Here is a 19,628-nt window from a genome sequence, read left to right as displayed (position 1 = left end):
TTGAGGATTTTGTGACGGTTGTAACCCTTGTTAGCAATTCGCCGAATTATTCGCCAATAATTCGCAAATCGAATTTTTGAAGGGTGAGTCAAGTGCTCAATCCAATTCTATAATTCCACTTCCCGATGAAAATATCCATCAAGAGGAGCCTTTAGAAGAAGAAGAAAACATCCCTCTACCTAATCAAAATAATCTTCCTTTCCACCCCTTCGACCCTACAAGTAGTCTAGCCTCCGAAGCTAACCGCGAAAGGCTGCTAACGAGAAAGCAGTCAGTCTAAAGAGCTAACCGAGCTATTGCCCCACTCTCCTGATGCTCTTTCCTCCACGATCAACAAGAAAAAGAAAGACGCCCAAAGCCTAAGGTTATTCCGTATGGAGCCATTGTTTCTGGTATATCGCGTTCCCGACTTCTACATATACAGGAGGAATGTTTGAAAGATTCGCAATAATTCACGATTTTTTGCCTTGAAACGAATAATACGGATTTTGCCGAATTTTTCAAAAATTCGACTAAAAAAAAAAAATCGGTTGCGTTTTTGTTATTTTTTTATATACTCACTCTTACTTTAAGTCCCTCACTCTTATATTTTTAGTGATAAATCAATCCAAAAGCTTTGCTTTTATATTTTTTGAGCAATATTTAAATTGTCAATGTCATGGTGTGTGTATTTTGAAATTTGAACGGTAATTTCAATCCAAGAACAAATAAATGAAAGTACCTATGTGGACCATTCAATTGGTTTCAATATTTTTGTAGCTAAATTATTTAGATATGTTTGTTATGTTGTAAAGAATGACAAATATTATTAATATTTATTAATATAATATCACGAATTTTTAAACCAAATGTTTAAAACGCGTATTAATTAAACACTGCATAACTTATGTATTGCAAATTTTTGACTGAATGTTTTACTACTGTTTTTTTGAATCACCGAATAATTCTCGAATTATTTCCGTACCGAATTTTTACCGTATCCCGAATTACTAACAAGGGTTGTAACTTTTTTTTTTTTTTTTTTTTGTGGAGAGAAGGAAAAGTGTATGGCTCAAAATTCCCTTAGATCGCTTGGAGTAACTAACGCTGGGAGCAAAAAATCACTCGCAGTTTATTATAAATTGTGAACTTTCCAAAATTATCGGTAAAAAAAAATTTGTGAACTAGAATCCTATAAATCGTGAACTCTCTGAAGTCTGACCGACTAACGGTTGGTCCAGTATAACTTGGCCCACTGGCCACTGCCACCAAACTCTGCCTTGTTACTTTGTTAGCGCAGAACGCATTTCACAACTACTCTTCTTCACTTGTGCTCCACCATCACAGAGCAACGGCATTATTAGAGAAACATGGACAGAATATCCCGGGACAATGCCGTCGATATCTTATCAAGATTACCAATACGTGATCTCCTTAGGTGCAGGGGTGTATGCAAATCCTGGTGCACCATTGCTTCTGATCCTACATTTTCTACTACCTTAAAACTAAAATTCCGAAAAACCAGCACCACTGATCTTATTATATGGGACAAGTTCGACAACACAATGTTTTTCGCAGAAGACAGTAAATCTGACTATGACAGAAGAAATCGTGTTATTAGGGTCAGTAATAAGTTTTACTTTTCATGTAAGGAGGATTTATGGGATGATCTGAATGTTTTGGGTTCTTGCAATGGTATTTTATGTTTGTCGAATTTTTCTTTCAAACGTATTCGCTTATATAATCCCATTTCTGAAGAATACCTACTGCTTCCAAACTTTGTAACTCCTGGACGTGGGAACAAGGTTTTGAAAATTTTATCTGGTTTTGGTTTCGATGATGTTTTTCATAAGGTGGTACTGCTTTTGTTTTATGAGATTCAAGGTAGGTGTAAAAGTAAAATCGTTATGAATGAGATGCAAGTCTATACACCAGATAGCAATGTGTGGCAAAGAAGTATAGGCAGTGTTCCAAACATGCTCATCAACGCTTATGAATTAGCATCGAGTGTATTTATCGATGGATCTCTTCATTGGATAACTACTGCTGACAAATCATCCGAATCGGGTTCCAGGCTACTCATTGTGTCATTACACTTGGGGCGTGAAGATTTCGGAGTTACCGAAACGCCTATATCAGTTCTTGTAGAACTTGAGTTTACATTGAAACATTATGTACTTGGGGTGCTACAAGAGTGTCTTTCCTTGGTGAATTCCTCGACTGGACGCTTTGTAGACGTATGGATTTTGAAGAACGACGAGGGTAAGCAAGATTGGAGCAAATTGTTTTCAATTTGGACAGCTGAACTGGTACTTCCAGCTCACTTGAATGAACCAGTTATAGTTAGGCCTATAAAACTTCAAAACAATGGTGTAGTTTTGCTAGTGCATAACCACGGATTGGTTGTTTATAACGCTGAAGCCAACAAAGGTCAATTTCTTATAGTCGACGGGCGTAAGGACAAAAAAATGTACAGCTATAAAGCAATCCCACTTTTGGGCAGCCTCATTTCAATCAAATCCCCATGCAGAATGGACAGTGGAGAGAAGTATCTCCCAGCAGAAAACGGTCATCGTGGAAAGCGTACTTGCTATTGACAGGTATGCGTTCTTACCTCTTATTTATGCATAGGTTTGATTGGGAACTGTTGCCTACTGTTTAAGTTAAAGATATGTGTAATTTGCAAAGGCACTATCTCAAAGTCTCATTGTTATAACATATAAAGTCTTTTTAGGAGTGGGTGTTTGCGATTGCTCAAGTTCACTCGCGAGTCCTTCACATTTGAGTAATCTACAATTGTAGTTCAATGCCCCGATTTATGAAAAGTATTCGTACTGGAATGCGTTCATAATCTTTAGCGAACCATCTACACCTATTTGTCTTTCTGCAATTTGATGTGGTCCTGCATGCTGTAAACATTTCATGAAAACCATTTTCTTGCTTTTTAACGTATAGATAGCTCTCTTAAGCCGTGACCTTGGATATTCTAGCTAGTAATCCCCAGTTGTAATTGGTGCTTGTATAAGAACGGACCAAAGAATTCCTGTCCGTTAATAGAACCCAAAATACAATGCTTAACAGCTTAAGGAAGTCCCTGACCAGTGACCACACTACATTTAAATGACGTACTATATATATTAAACTAGATCGATAATGCTAACTTTTAACATTTATTTGGAATTACTCTCTTTATGGATGCTTACTAAACTATACATTGATGAAATCAGATCTATGTTTTACCAATAAACTTCTGAACAGGTCAGTTAGGCGGCAGTTAGGCACATGGCAGCGGTCGTGCACCAAGAACCACAGACTAGTTTGCTTCAGATTGGTAAGTGGGAGGGTTGTAGATTTCCACGGTTCAGATCGCATCTACTATCTACTACATTCTGAGATTTGCTCATTCTCCTTTTTGGAATAAGAGGTTTTATTTATTTGGTTATAAACTTATAATCTTGAATATATTCCCTCATAACAATGCTGGTTTTCTTTCTGTTAGAAGATTTATGTCTCTAGTTACTTGTAAAAGTGCTTCATAGGGTCAGGGACGTGGCTTTGATGCAAGCTATTTAGTAACTAACTTTTGTTACGGATCTTTGGTTGGCGGACTTAGTTAGTAACTCTCTTTTCTTGTAGTATTACTCTGCAACGTAGATACATTCATCTAGATTTTCCGAGTTGACATTCAAAGGTAGTTGTAGCGGCATATTTATTGGCACTACCCTAGAATACTGAGAACATTAAGGTCCGGGTGCTCTAAAAGGCTCTCAAGCTACCTTCGCCTCCTGTTTTAGGTACCCTGTGTCTGATAATCAGATTGCTTTGACAAGGTTACCACATTACAAGACAAAGACTTGCACGACAAGATCACAATTGACGCCGAAAAAAAAGGGCACCCCTGGGGAATCACATTTTGCATGTAGTGGTGGCTGGTGTACATGAAAGTGAAGAGAAACAGTTAAGAGTGACAAAGACCATGGTACCACAACGTGTATCAGTAATGAGAAATGACCATGTTCTGCTGTGTGGAGAATATGGAAGATGTGTAAGCTCTATCGTATGAAATGTATGTCACTTCAGCTGTGACTCATCTGTAGTTTAGTAAATTAGTAGTACTGTACCTTGATCGTACTTGGATTTCTAATCTTTGTGTTATATGTCAGAGGCACAATAGTGGTCTATTTCAGGGTACACATCATTGAGTACACTCTTCCTCTATTTTTTTAAAATTCACAAACACATTCCTTTCCAAACTAAAACACCTTACAAAACTGTGGCATATCCATTAACAAAATGTGGCAAGATTAACAAGGAAATGAACCTACAAAAAATTTGTTTCATCAACATGGAAACTGCCCTACCCCTCTCTGATGTGCATTACACTTGTAGGGCCTGATATCATTGAGGTCAACAGTGACCAGGCACTTTGAGACTTGATGAGACCCAGTATCTTCATTGAATCAACTAGTGCGAATGATTCACGTCCTATTTATTCTGATGTGTCATTTCAGCAAGGTCTTCTCTGTAAGGAAGATCATCAGATATATATGTATCATCTGCTGGATTAATTCCTTGTTCAATTTGGATTTGGGCAAAATGATCAAACTTGGTTGCGTCTACAAACGTCACAGCTTTATCTTTGCGGAAGGCTAAGTAGATGACAGAAATGACATAAATGGCCATTATAGGAAAGACAAAAATCCCAATGAAAATGTTGGCCACTTTTGGAAGCTTGCTGTGGATCAACCAGTCAATGAAAGCACTGCTCAAGAAGTATATATTGGTCACAATCAGGCAAAGGCCAAGTATCCATGAGAAAGCAATGATCTGCACTCAGAAATAGGACAAGTAAGAGCTACTGAATTATCTACAATGCTACAACTGCTTTAATCGCCATGTTATAAGAAAAGCAATTGAAACAATGTTGAACTAGTTATCTTACATATTTAGAGTTTTTGTGAGGTCCCATTTTATGCTTGCTACTGCTGAACTTGAGGAGTGGTATGAGTGCAAATGGAAGTTCAAAAGATAGTATCATCTGTGCAAAGTTTAGAAGAAGGGTAAGAACAAACAATTAGCTTTGTTCAATATGAGTATATGACTGAAATGGAAATACAAACCGAAGCAATGATGATCAGTTGGCCGGCTCCTGAAGATCCCCCAATAATAGAGACGAGCAGACTTGGGGCAATGGCAATACTCCGTGTCAACAAATTCCTTATCCACATCTTCATTTTAAGGTTTAAGAATCCCTGGAATCATTTTAGACGGAAAAGAGTCAAGAATCTGTCGACATGAAAACCAATCAGAACAAATTAACAATTTATCCCATTAACCTGCATGATGTACTGTCCTGCATAAGTGCCAGTTATTGCAGAGCTTTGCCCTGAAGCTAATAGCGCAATTGCATATATAGTTGAGCTCGATTTTCTCAACACATTCTGCATGGAATTAATTGAAACGCATGTTTTAATTGCATAAGTAAAGCAGTTCAAAAAGAAAAATAAAATAACATAAATTTCTAGGCCATGAATTTGACATTTTGACTTAATATTAGCAATTTCAGACCTGTAGAAGGAAAGAAGCAGAATTCAGAGTGATGTCTTTGCACGATCCTTATTGTCATGGGACAGGTTTTTCTCTGAACAGACAGTGCCAGATACAGAGATGACAGCAACATTGATAAAGAAGGCTATTAACAATGCGAATCCGCTCTCTATCAGGAAATACCTGCATGCACTCTTAACAACATAAACCAAACTTAGTAAACACAAATTTGAGAACACTTTTGATCCTAATTTTGGTATTTTGCTCACATTGATTCCATTGACTGATTTAGGTATCTTCCTTGAGAGAACAAGTGCAGAATGGAGAAATAGGTTATGTCTGATGAAGAAACATTGTCAGTGTGCTTGTAAGACCAACAAGAGTGGAGGTACTGCTGATAACCACCTGCTAATTTGTTTATAGCTTAATAAATCTTTAAAGGTTAATATATAAATTGAATCATACGGCATGATAAGGGCGCCAAATAGTGCAATTGCATCGCCGGTAGCTCCATCTCCATTTAGTTTGGGGATGAACATTCCCTGAAGCACGTCAACAACTGGAGGTTTCACGTAACTCAGCTCTGCAAGGAAACACCCCGCCATCACGAACACAAGAAGTGCTATCAATATTTCAAGCTTCCGGATCTAGCAAAATAATGAAACACAAGAAGGAGAAAGAGTGAAAATAAGAAACAAATCAGATAACAGTGCTATGGAAAACCAGCTTCTATAAACAAATTGTAGTTGTAAATCTGATCTTAACAAAGTAACAGCCAGCAACAACTGTGCTTTACTTTAACTTTGATGTATCATCTTCTTGGTGATCACTTATATGAAATTTCGTTCAACAGAATAAACTATCAAATACAGTTCTTTGTTCCAACCAGATGCACATATTATTGAATGGTAAACAATGAGAATAGGTTACAGTCGAAGAAAAGAACTATATATATGTTCTACTAGTATACAACAATTTTTGAAACTGTTAGTTCTCCTAATGCAAACTTAGCAAGACACCCGAACAGCACTCAACGTTATTATTCAAATCATACTTTCAGACAAATATCTGACAATTTAAACTTACTCCATATCGTTGTAGGCCAATAAGAAGCAGCGTACTCAAACCAGTGATTAAAACTCCAACCCATACTTGAATGCCAAATAATATATTTAGTGCAAACGCAGTTCCAATCACTGTGACAAACAGCAAAAGTCAAAGTAGAACAAATAGCATTGAGTACCAATGCTAACATGTTCACAAGAAGGGAAAAAACCGAAAGCCAGATGAAACATGGAAGTTATACCTTCTGGGATATCAGCTGCAATAACAGCAACCTCTGCGAGTAACCATAGGCAATAGTTGACATACTTCGGGTACTCTTCTTTGCACAACTCCGAAAGGTGTCTCCCTGGGCACATATAAAACAACATCAACATATACACAGACACACACAAGCACTGCAAACTACTAAAACAATATATATTTTGCATATTACCAGTGGATACGCCAAGATTAGCAGCTAAAGACTGGATTATAAGCGCAAAGATTAATCCAATGAGAATTACCCACAAAAGCTGGCGGCAATGGAGCAAAATATAGTGTTATCTTAATTAAATAATATTTATAAAAAATTAATAGAAACAAAACTTTTTTTGTTTAATCTTATAGTATATTACGTCGTATCTGTGATTAGCTCCAGCTTGTAAATCAGTTTCAACTGCACCACAAACACATCAAAACACACATCAAAGATAGTACCAAAATTCTGTTTTGTGTTAGATGAAACTATTAATTAATAAACTGGTGATTTGTTAAAACTTACAATTTCCAGGATCCAAATAAGCCAATGATACTAAAAAACCAGGCCCCACAAAGGACAAGAAGTTTCTCGACCAAGATTTCTAATCATCATTAATAAACCAAAAAAGTAAACATCAGCACGTACTACTTCAGAGCAAAGTAGGCAACATGAAACAAAAAAACACACGTGCTTACCTTTTGGGTATTTTCACTTTCCATTTTCAAACTCACTTTTTTAACTTTCTTCACCAAATAAAGTAATGAGATTCTGTTTTATAGGTCGTCCGTTCGGAGTAAAAGATTCCTGAAATCTAATATAACTATTTTAATATATTATCACGAAAATAAATAAATAAATTACGAAATTCAGATTGAGTCCTACTTGAATTGCTAAACCAAACATATGCATGTGTATATAATACTACTATACATGTATATATATGTGCATAACACTAGGGGTGGGAATTTGGCCCTAACGACCCTAACCCGGCCCTGACCGACCCGACCCTAAGCCCTATCTTTATCTTTATCTTTATATATATATTATAGCTCTACCCTCTTCAATTGAGGAAGCGTTTATAGAGTGTCCACGTGTCAAGACTAATTAAGAAAAAATAGGAGATAAAATAAGAAACAAATATTTATCTTTATCCTTAGATATATATTATAACTATACCCCTCACAAAGACTCCAATTTTTTAAACTCTATTACTAAATATAAAAAATTTTTTTTTTTAAACTCTATTACTAAATATAAAAAATAGGATATAAATAAAAACAATCCCATCTAGAGTTTCACATATTCTCTAACTTTTTCTAAACGAAAAAAACAATCATATCTAGAGAGTTTCAAAATCTCCAACTTTTCCTAAACAATATAGCTAATTAAGAAAAAAAAAATAGTAAACAAAAAACTAAATTGCTAAAAACAATAATTTCCACCAAAAAATCCATTTTTCTAAAACCCTTTCCATTTGATTCGCCATCCATCAGTGATTTAGACATTTATTCATAGTTAAGGATTCAAAAATCACAATTACGACATGACATAAAAAAAATAAATAATATAATTATATATATAAATATATATATATATATATATATATATATTAAATTATACAAAAATTAACATCACAAAATATATAATAGAAAATAGAAAAAAAAAAAAATAACGGCATTCAAAACATATCTACTATCTATATACTAAAGCGAACCTCTAATAGAGGATTTTCTCTCTCCTATGTGGCACTCTAATATGAGAGTTAGTTTTTTTTTCTCTTATGTGAAACTCTAATATAAAAAAATGCATCTTTTCTAATAGCCTACAATCCCAAATAATATTCTTTGAAGAAGTTTGAGTGTATTTCTAATTCTTATATTTGGAGAGTTAGAGTGTATTACAACTTCTTACATATTTGATCGATAAACAAAATTGCTAAAAATAGGTGATTTATAAAAGGTAATTTCCTATTACTTAATCAAATATTTTTAGTGTTCCAATTCTTATATATTTGATCAAATAAAAAAAATTGCTAAAAATATGTGATTTGTAGAAACTAATTCCCTATTACAAATCATACAATTTTAATAAGCACCGAATTATTTCAATATATCCTTAACAATCATAGTTAAAAACAATTATACAAAAAAATAACATCACAAAATATATAATGGAATTTTTTTTAAAAACAATAACGCAAAAACAATAATGACAAATATTTTAAAAAATATATAATAATGAATGAAACTAACGAAAAAAAACAATTAATGGGGAACTGAAAACGATGCAAATGCATCAAACTATAACCTCAAATAATATTTAACAAAAAATCAAAACACGATGCAAATGCAAGTATTAAATTAATCTAACCTTAAAGAATAATTAAACGAGAAAATCAAAACTTTGATACAAATACATCAAACTAACATAAAAAATAATTGTCGGAAAATCGAAACGGATGCAAATGCATTGAGCTAACCCTCAAAGATTAAATTAATGGGAAATCGAAACCGGATGCAAACCGCATTGAACTAACCTCAAGAAAAAATTAATTATAAATTAGAAACATGATGCAAATGTGTGGAACTAATCTTAAAAAATAATTAACTGAAATCGAAAATCGAAACTAGATGCAAATTCAATTTTATCAAATAATAAACGAAATCGAAAACTAGATGAAAATACATTAAACTAATCTCACAAAATAATTAATGGAAAATTAAAATGGATGTAAATGCATTGAACTGACCTCAAAGAACAATTAATAGAAAATTGAAAATTAGATGCAAATGTATTGAACTAATCGAAAAGAATAATTAACGAGAAATCAGAAACATGATGCAACTACATTGAACTGATCTCAAAAAATAAATAACGGGAATTGGAAATTGGATGCAACTACATTGAACTAACCTCAAAATATAAATAATGAAAATCAGAAACTACATGCAAATACATTGAACTAACCTCAAAACATAGTTGGGTTATATTGTGGTAATATTTCGATAAGTATAGTTTTGCATTTAAAATGGTGTTTATCTTATCTCTTTCCGTATGATTGGGAACTCCTTGCTATTCAAGTAGCTTCAATTTATATGAACTTCACCTTATTAGGCAATCTCACAAAACTTCAATCAAACTTCTATTATTAAACAACAAAATGAAGTTGAAGGATTTTATCAAATGTGAGTTTTTTTTTAATGGAGAGTGAGGTTTTTTCATGTTATAAGAAATTTGGTTGAGTGATTAATATAATATTAATATATAATAGTTATGCATATTTACAAATATTTTTTCAGAATAATTAATATAACAACACCCGTTCATAGATAATCTTTGAATATTCCACATAGTGAGTCATGCATAATTTAAATAATAATTAATGGAAAATCAGGAATTGGATAATCTTCGATGATCCCACATAGTAAATCAAGCATAATTTACTTTATATGTCATGTTTGCAAGGACACTACAGATGAATCAGTAGAAGTTGGTATTACACACCACATTGGATAATTAAAAGGAAATTAGAAACTGGATTTAAATACATAATAGAGCTCAAAGAGTAATTAACAGAAAATCGAAAATTTTATGCAAATGCAATAAACTAAACTTAAAAAGTAATTAACTAAAAATCGGAAACTGGGTGCAATTGCATTAAACTAACGTCAGATAATAACTAATGGGAAATTAGAAATTGGATGAAAATCCCTGAAAAATAATTAACAGAAAATCGGAAACGGTATGCAAATACATCAAACAAACCTCATATAATAATTAATGGAAAATCGGAAACTGGATGCAAATACATTGAACTAACCTCATAGAATAATTGGTGGAAAATCGGAAACTAAATGCAAATACATTGAAATAATCTCAAAGAATAATTAACGGAAATCGAAAAACGATATAATTGCATCGAACTAACCTCAAAGCATAAATAATCGAAACTAAATGCGGATGCATTGAACTAACTTTAAAGAGTTATTAAACAAGAAATCGAAAACTGAATCCAAATGCAATGAACTAATATCAAAGACTAATTAATTAAACATTGAAAAATGGATAAAACCTGCATTGAACTAATCTAAATGAATAATTAATGGGAAATTATATTATAAATTTGATGTAACTGCATTGAACTAACATTATAAAATAATTAACGGAAATCGAAACTTGATGCAAATGCATTGAACTAACTTTAAAGAAAAAAAATTAACACAAAATCGAAAATTTGATGCAAAATCATTGAACTAACCTCAAAGAATAATTAACGGAAAACTAAAAACTGGATGCAACCAAGATTAAACTAAAATCGAGATTAATTAACGAACGGAAATCAGAAATTGGATGCAAATGCATTGAAATAGCCTAAAAAATAGTTAATTGGAAATCGAGTCGGATGTAACGCATCATCAAACCTCAAAGCATAAATGTCTTTTTAGCCTTCTCACATGAGTAATTAGGAACCAAAAACGAAAGTGAGTTTATAAAAACAGACTCTTATATGTATGCAAACTGTATAGAAATTGTAAACTATCGAACTAACCTAGAAAAACAATTAATGGGAAATCAGAAACTGGATGCAAATGTATTGAACTAATCTCAAAGAGTAATTAATGGGAGATTGGAACCTGGATGCAAATGCAATGAACTAATCTCAAATACTAATTAACGAAACATCAAAAATTGGATGCAACTTTACTGGAATTAACCTTAATGAATAACTAACGGAAATCATAAAGTGGATGCAATTGCACTGAACTAACCTCAAATAATAATTAACGAGAAATCGAAACTTGATGCAACCGCATTGAACTAACCTCAAAGAATAATTAATGAGAATTTGGAAACTAGATGCAACGTACTACATTAAACTAACCTCAAAGAATAATTAATGAAAAATCAGAAACTTGATGCAAATACATTGAACTAATAACCCTAAAACATATTTGTATTATATGTAGGGGAATAAATGTCTCGACAAATATAGTTTTACATTTTAAGTAGTGTGTTTATCATAATTCTTTTTTTATTATGATTGGGAATGTTTTGCTATTCAAGTAGCTTCAATATTATCTTCGCCACATTGGGCATTCTCACAAAACTTCAATCAAACTTCTATTGTTATACCTAACAATAAAAAGAAGTCGGTAAGTTTTATCAAGGTTTGATGCTTCCTTTTATAGAGCTATGCATAGTGGTGCAAGAAATTTAAATGAGTAATTAATATAATTTTTATATCTCATAGCTATGCATAGTTGCTAATATTTTTAGAATAATTTAATATAACGGCACCTGTTAAGAAAACACGCTCATATGACAAATCTGCTCAAGGGGAGTAGTGTATTATTTGAGGATATGGAAACAATCAATCTGTTTTAGTGATTTGTACACATTAGTAGTTAAAGCCGAGCGGTGATGATTTTTCCGCTAAATCACAATAAATATAATAAAACTATTATACAAGCTAGATCGAAGTTTAAGATAATTCTATTTGAAAATTACGGATTAATATCCTAAACCACAAAGTGAAGAGGCTATTTCAATTTGATCCCTTAGTTTCCAAATACTTATGTACCATAATCAAATTGCCCATTAACGATTTCGGTTTATTTTAATAAAAATATATTGTGATTCAAAAATTTGTCGCTAAATCACCATAAATCTAAAAACTATTATACAAGCTAGATCGAAGTTTAAGATAATTCTATTTGAAAATTACTGATTAATATCCTAAACAACAAAGTGAAAATGTTATCTCAATTTGATCTCTTAGTTTCCAAGTACTTATGCACCATTATCACTACTCATTAATGTATTTCGGTTTATTTTCAATAAAAATATATTCTGATTCAAAAATTTGCCGCTAAATCACCATAAATCTAAAAAAAATATTATACAAGCTAGATCGAGTTTAAGATAATTATATTTGAAAATTATGGATTAATATCATAAACCACAAACTGAAGAGGCTATCTCAATTTGATCCCTTAGTTTCCAAGTATTTATGCACCATAATCACTGCTCATTAACTTATTTCAGTTTATTTTTAATAAAAATATATTCTTATTCAAAAATTTGTGTAAAACATTTTGTGAAAACCTTTTCAGCACACAAAATATTTAATAGATCTCGGGCGTATGCCCGGGTCCAAAATCTAGTATAATACTGAATGAAACTAATGTTAAAGAACAATTAATGGGGAACCAAAAACTAGATTCAAATGCATCGAACTAACCTCAAATAATATTTAACCAGAAATCGGAAAATGGATGCAAATACAAGCATTAAACTAATCTTAAAAAGTAATTAATAGAAAATCGGAATATGGATACAACTGCATTAAACTAACCTTAAAGAATAATTAACGGAAAATCAAAACTTGGATGCAAATACATTAAACTAATATAAAAGAAATAATTGTCGGGAAATCGGGAACTGGATGCAAATGTATTGAACTAACCTCAAAGAAAAATTAATTATAAATTGGAAACATGATGCAAATGCGTGGAACTAATCTTAAAGAATAATTAACGGAAAATCGAAAACCGGATGCAACTGCACTGAACTAATCTTAAAAAATAAACTAGATGCAAATGCATTGAACTAACCTCAAGAAATAATTAACGGAAAATTGGAAATTGGATGCAAATTCATTGAACTAACCACAAACAATAATTAACGGAAAATTGAAAACTAGATGCAAATGCAACCTTATCAAATAATAAACGAGAAATCGAAAACTGTATACAAATGCATTAAACTAATCTCACAGAATAATTAACGAGAAATCAGAAAATGGATGCAAATGCATTGAGTTGACCTCAAAGAACAATTAATAGAGAATTGGAAATTGGATGCAAATGTATTGAACTAACTGCAAAGAATAATTAACGAGAATCAGAAATTCGATTCAACTGCATTGAACTAACCTCAAAATATAAATAACGGAAAATCAGAAACTAGATGCAAATGCATTGAACTAACCTCAAAACATAGTTAGATTATATGTTGTGAGAATGTCTTAATAAGTATAGTTTTGCATTTAAAATAGTGTTTATCTTATCTATTTCCGTATGACTGGTAACTCCTTATTATTCAAGTAGTTTCAATATATATGAACTTCGCCTTATTAGGCAACCTCACAAAACTTCAATCAAATTTATATTATTAAACAATAAAATGAAGTTAAAGGGTTTTATCAAAGGTGAGTTTTTTTTTTTAATGGAGAGTGAGGTTTTCACATTATAAGAAATTTGGACGAGTGATCAATATAATATTAATATATAATAGTTATGCATATTTGCAAATATTTTTTAGAATAATTAATATAATAACACCCGTTCGTAGATAATCTTTGCAGATTCCACATAGTGAGTCATGCATAATTTAAAGAATAATTAATGGGAAATCGAACTAGATAATCTTTGATGATCCCACATAGTAAATCAAACATAATTTATTTTTATGTCATGTTTGCAAAGGACACTACTGAGATGGATCAAGAAGTTGGTATTACATACCACATTGGATAATTAAAAGGAAACCGAAAATTGGATTAAAATACATAACTAACTCAAAGAGTAATTAACGGAAATCGAAAACTTTATGCAAATACAATAAACTAAACTAAAAAAAAGTAATTAACTAGAAATCGAAACCGGATGCAATTGCATTAAACTAACATCGAGAATAACTAACGGAAAATTAGAAATTGGATGCAAATCCTTAAAAAATATTTAATGGAAAATCGTAAAATGGTATGCAAATACATCAAACAAACCTCAAATAATAATAAATGGGAAACCATAAACTGTATGCAAATGCATTGAACTAAACTCAAAAAAATAATTAATTAAAAAAATCAAAAATCGAATGCAAATGCATTGAACTAACCTCATAGAATAATTGGTGGGAAATCGAAACTAAATGCAAATATGCATTAAAATAACCTCAAAGAATAGTTAACCGAAATCGTAAAATGGGATGTAATTGCATCAAACTAACCTCAAAGCATAAATAATCAGAAACTAGATGCAGATGTATTGAACTAACCTTAAAGAATTATTAACGGAAAATTAGAAACTAGATGCAATTGCAATGAACCAATCTCAAAGACTAATTAACAAAACATTAAAAAAAAGGGATGAAACTACACTGAACTAACCTAAATGAATAATTAAGAAATTATAAATTTGATCTAAATGCATTGAACTAACCTTAAAAAATAATTAATTGAGAAATCGAAACTTGATGCAAATGCATTGAATTAATCTCAAAAACAATTAACATAAAATCGGAAATTTGATACAACTGTATTGAACTAACCTCAAATAATAATTAACGGAAAATCATAAACTGGATGCAACTACATTAAACTTAAATTATAGATTAACTAACGGAAAATCAAAAATTGGATGCAAATGCATTGAAATAACCTCAAAGAATAGTGAACTGGAAATCGGAAGCCGGATGTAACTCAGATCGATCCGACCTCAAAGCATAAATAACTAGAAATTATAAACTATCGAACTAACCTAGAAAAACAATTAACGGAAATCAAACTGGATGCGATGTATTGAACAAATCACAAAAGAGTAATTAACTAAACATCAAAAATTGGATGCAACTATATTTAATTAACCTTAATGAATAACTAACGGAAAATTATAAAGTGGATGCAATTGCACCAACTAACCTCAAATAATAATTAACGAAATCGAAACTTAATAAAGCTGCATTGAACTAACCTCAAAGAATAATTAATGAGAAATTGGAAACTAAATGCAACGTCACTACATTGAACTAACCTCAAAGAATAATTAATGGAAAATCGAAACTTGATGCAAATGCATTGAACTAATAACCCTAAAACATGTTTGTATTATATGTAGGGGAATAAATGTCTCGACAAATATAGTTTTGCATTTTAAGTAGTGTTTATCATAATTTTTTTTTTTATATGATTAAGAATGTCATGCTATTCAAGTAGCTTCAATATTATCTTAAATCATATTGGGCATTATCACAAAACTTCAATCAAACTTCTATTATTAAACCTAACAACAAAAAGAAGTCGATGAGTTTTATCAAGGTTTGGTGCTTTCTTTTTATAGAGAGTGGTGCAAGAAATTTGAATGACTGATTAATATAATTTTCATATCTCATAGCTATGCATAGTTGTTAATATTTTTTACAATAATTTAATATAACGGCACCCGTTCGTAGGACGGGTTCGAAAGCTAGTATATATATTATAGCTCTACCCTGTTCAATTGAGAAAGCGTTTCTAGAGTGTCCATGTGTCATGGCTAATTAAGAAAAAGTAGGAGATAAAATAGAAAACAAATATTTATCTTTATCTTTAGATATATATTATAGTTATACCCTTATAGAGACCCCAATTTTTCCTAAACTCTATTACTAAATATAAAAAAGTATGATATAAATAAGGAAACAATCCCATCTAGAGTTTCACAGACTCTTCAACTTTTCCTAAACTAATTACGAAAAAACAATCCCATCTAAAGTTTTACAAAATCTCCAACTTTTCCTAAACAATATAGCTAATTACGAAAAAAAAAAAATAGGAGAGAAAAAATTAAATTGCTAAAAACAATAATTTCCACCGAAAATGATTTTCCTAAAACCCTTTCGATTTTATGCGCCATGTGATTTAGACATTTATTCAGTTAAAGATTCAAAAAATCACAATTACGACATGTTTCAATTCCTTAGATATATATTATAGTTATACCCTCACCAATCTATTTTTTTTTTTGAACACTTCATGAGGCACTCCAATTTTTCTAAACTCTATTATTTCTTATAAAAAAGTATAATATAAATAAGAAAACAATCGCATCTAAAGTTTTAGAGAGTCTCTAGCTTTTCATAAACACTATAACTAATTACAAAAAAATAATCTCATCTAGAGTTTCACAGAGTCTCCAACTTTTCCTAAATAATATAGCTAATTACGGGAAAAAAAAAAATATGAGACAAAAAACTAAATTGCTAAAAACAATAGTTTCCACCGAAAACGATTTTCCTAAACCCCTTTCGATTTGATGCGCCATCCATAATGAGATTTAAACATTTATTCATAGTTAAGAATTCGAAAAATCACAATTCTGGCCACAATAATTACGACATATTCCAATTAAATTTATAAATTTATATATTTTCAACACTATATAAATTTTCATATATATATATAATTCGGCGGAATAACGAGATTCAGTTAAAGTGGATGTTGGGCTTAAATAAATTATATACCAAACCAAAACAAATTACATGTGGAAAATTAAATTATACAGAAAATAACATCACAAAATATATAATAGAAAATGAAGAAAAAAAATAATGACAAAGCAATAATGACAAATATTTTAAAACATATATAATATTGAATGAAACTAATGTCAAAGAACAATTGATGGGGAATCGAAAATTGGATGCAAATGCATCGAACTAACCTCAAATAATATTTAACGGGAAATCAAAAACTGGATGCAAATGCAAGCATTAAACTAATCTTAAAAAGTAATTAATATAAAATCGGAATATGGATACAACTGCATTAAACTAACCTCAAAGAATAATTGATGGGGAATCAAAACTTGAATGCAAATACATCAAACTAATATAAAAAAAATAATTGTCAGGAAATCGGAAACTGGATGCAAATGCATTGAACTAACCCTCAAAGATTAAATTAATGGAAAATCGAAAACTGGATGCAACTACATTGAACTAATCTCAAAGAAAAATTAATTATAAATTGGAAACATGATGCAAATGCGTGGAACTAATCTTAAAGAATAATTAACCGAAAATCGGAAACCGGATGCAACTGCACTAAACTAATCTTAAAAAATAAACGGGATGCAAATGCATTGAACTAACCCCAAGAAATAATTAACGGGAAATTGGAAACTGGATGCAAATTCATTGAATTAACCTCAAACAATAATTAACGGAAAATCGGAAACTAGATGCAAATGCAACCTTATCAAATAATAAATAAGAAATTAGAAACTGTATGCAAATGCATTAAACTAATCTCACCGAATAATTAATGGGAAATCAGAAACTGGATGCAAATGCATTGAGCTGGCCTCAAAGAACAATTAATAGGGAATTGAAAATTGGATACAAATGTATTGAACTAACTGCAAAGAATAATTAATGAATGAAATCGAAAACTAGATGCAACCGCATTGAACTAACCTAAAAAAATGGGAATCGGAATTAGATTCAACCGCATTGAACTAACCTCAAAATATAAATAACAGAAAATTATAAACTGGATGCAAATGCATTGAAGTAATCTCAAAACATAGTTGAATTATATGTTGTGAGAATGTCTCGATAAGTATAGTTTTGTATTTAAAATTGTGTTTATCTTATCTCTTTCATTATGATTGGTAACTCCTTGCTATTAAAAGTAGCTTCAATATATATGAACTTCGCTTTATTAGGCAATCTCACAAAACTTCAATCAAACTTCTATTATTAAACAACAAAATGAAATTGAAGGGTTTTATCAAATGTGAGTTCTTTTTTTTTAAATGGAAAGTGAGGTTTTTACATTATAAGAAATTTGGATGAGTGATCAATATAATATTAATATATAATAGTTATGCATATTTAATATAACAATACCCATTCAGATAATCTTTGCAGATTCCACATAATGAGTCACGATAATTTAAAAGAATAATTAATGGGAAATCGAACCGGATAATCTTTGATGATCCAACATAGTAAATCAAATATAATTTATTTTTATGTCATGTTTGCAAAGGACACTACTGAGATGAATCGATAGAGAAGTTGGTATTACACACCATAATGGATAATTAAAAAGAAATCGAAAACTAGATTCAAATACATAACTAAGCTCAAAGAGTAATTAACGGAAAATCGAAAACTTTATGCAAATACAATAAACTAAACTAAACTCAAAAAGTAATTAACTAGGAATCGGAAACTGGATGCAATTGCATTAAACTAACGACAGAGAATAACTAACGAAAAATTAGAAATTGGATGCAAATCCTTGAAAAATATTTAATGGGAAATCGTAAATGGTATGCAAATACATCAAACAAACCTTAAATAATCATTAATGGGAAACCATAAACTGGATGCAAATGCATTGAACTAAACTCAAAAAATAATTAAAAGAAAGTAAAAAATCGAATCCAACTACATTGAACTAACCTCAGAAAATAATTGGTGGGAAATCAGAAACTAAATGCAAATATGCATTGAAATAACCTCAAAAAATAGTTAATGGGAAATCAGAAATCGGATGTAATTGTATCGAACTAACCTCAGCTCAATGCATAAATAATAAATTGGATACAAATGCATTGAACTAACCTCAAGAAATAATTAACGGGAAATCAGAAACTGGATGCAAATTCATTGAACTAACCTCAAACAATAATTAACTAGAAATCGGGAACTAGATGTAAATGCAATCTTACCAAATAATAAACGAAAATTAGAAACTTGATGCAAATGCATTAAACTAATCTCACGAATAATTAATTGGAAATCAGAAACTGGATGCAAATGCATTAAACTGACCTCAAAGAACAATTAACATGAAATTGAAAATTGGATACAAATGTATTGAACTAACCGCAAATAATAATTAACGAGAAATCGGAAACTGGATGCAACTGCATTGAACTAACCTCAAAAAATAAATAACGGGAATATGAAATTGGATGCAATTGCATTCAACTAACCTCAAAATATAAATAACGGAAAATTAGAAACT

General features: G+C 31.1%; 2 protein-coding genes across 3 annotated transcripts; one reads left to right on the top strand and one right to left on the bottom strand.

The window, feature by feature from the left end:
* The first annotated feature begins 1,280 nt into the window (after positions 1–1,280).
* LOC147511257 (F-box/kelch-repeat protein At3g23880-like) lies at positions 1,281–4,108 on the top strand. Of its 2 annotated transcripts, XR_015219300.1 has the most exons (3): positions 1,281–2,579; positions 3,238–3,310; positions 3,774–4,108. XR_015219300.1 is itself a non-coding variant. In XM_086602981.1 (2 exons), exon 1 carries the CDS (start codon positions 1,350–1,352, stop codon positions 2,574–2,576), a length of 1,227 nt encoding a protein of 408 aa, XP_086459107.1. In that variant the 5' UTR covers positions 1,281–1,349; the 3' UTR covers positions 2,577–2,579; positions 3,238–3,760. The 2 variants fall into 2 exon arrangements, 1 of the variants encoding a protein (XP_086459107.1); XM_086602981.1 differs by lacking the exon at positions 3,774–4,108 and having other exon boundaries at positions 3,238–3,760.
* Positions 4,109–4,242: 134 nt separating this feature from the next.
* LOC147511256 (metal transporter Nramp7.2-like) lies at positions 4,243–7,657 on the bottom strand. Its single transcript, XM_086602980.1, is given in 14 exon segments — positions 4,243–4,806; positions 4,922–5,017; positions 5,100–5,231; positions 5,316–5,420; positions 5,548–5,591; positions 5,594–5,720; positions 5,796–5,865; positions 5,992–6,173; positions 6,613–6,722; positions 6,833–6,937; positions 7,025–7,103; positions 7,206–7,246; positions 7,352–7,430; positions 7,525–7,657. Coding segments are annotated over 14 exon segments (1,536 nt in total). The 5' UTR covers positions 7,549–7,657; the 3' UTR covers positions 4,243–4,464.
* Positions 7,658–19,628: the final 11,971 nt, after the last annotated feature.

Source organism: Coptis chinensis, chromosome 3 (assembly GCF_015680905.1).
Source record: "Coptis chinensis isolate HL-2020 chromosome 3, ASM1568090v1, whole genome shotgun sequence".
NCBI classification, from domain to species: Eukaryota; Viridiplantae; Streptophyta; class Magnoliopsida; order Ranunculales; family Ranunculaceae; genus Coptis; species Coptis chinensis.
Note: the sequence above shows the minus strand (reverse complement) of the source record. Positions and strands in the feature narration are given on the sequence as shown.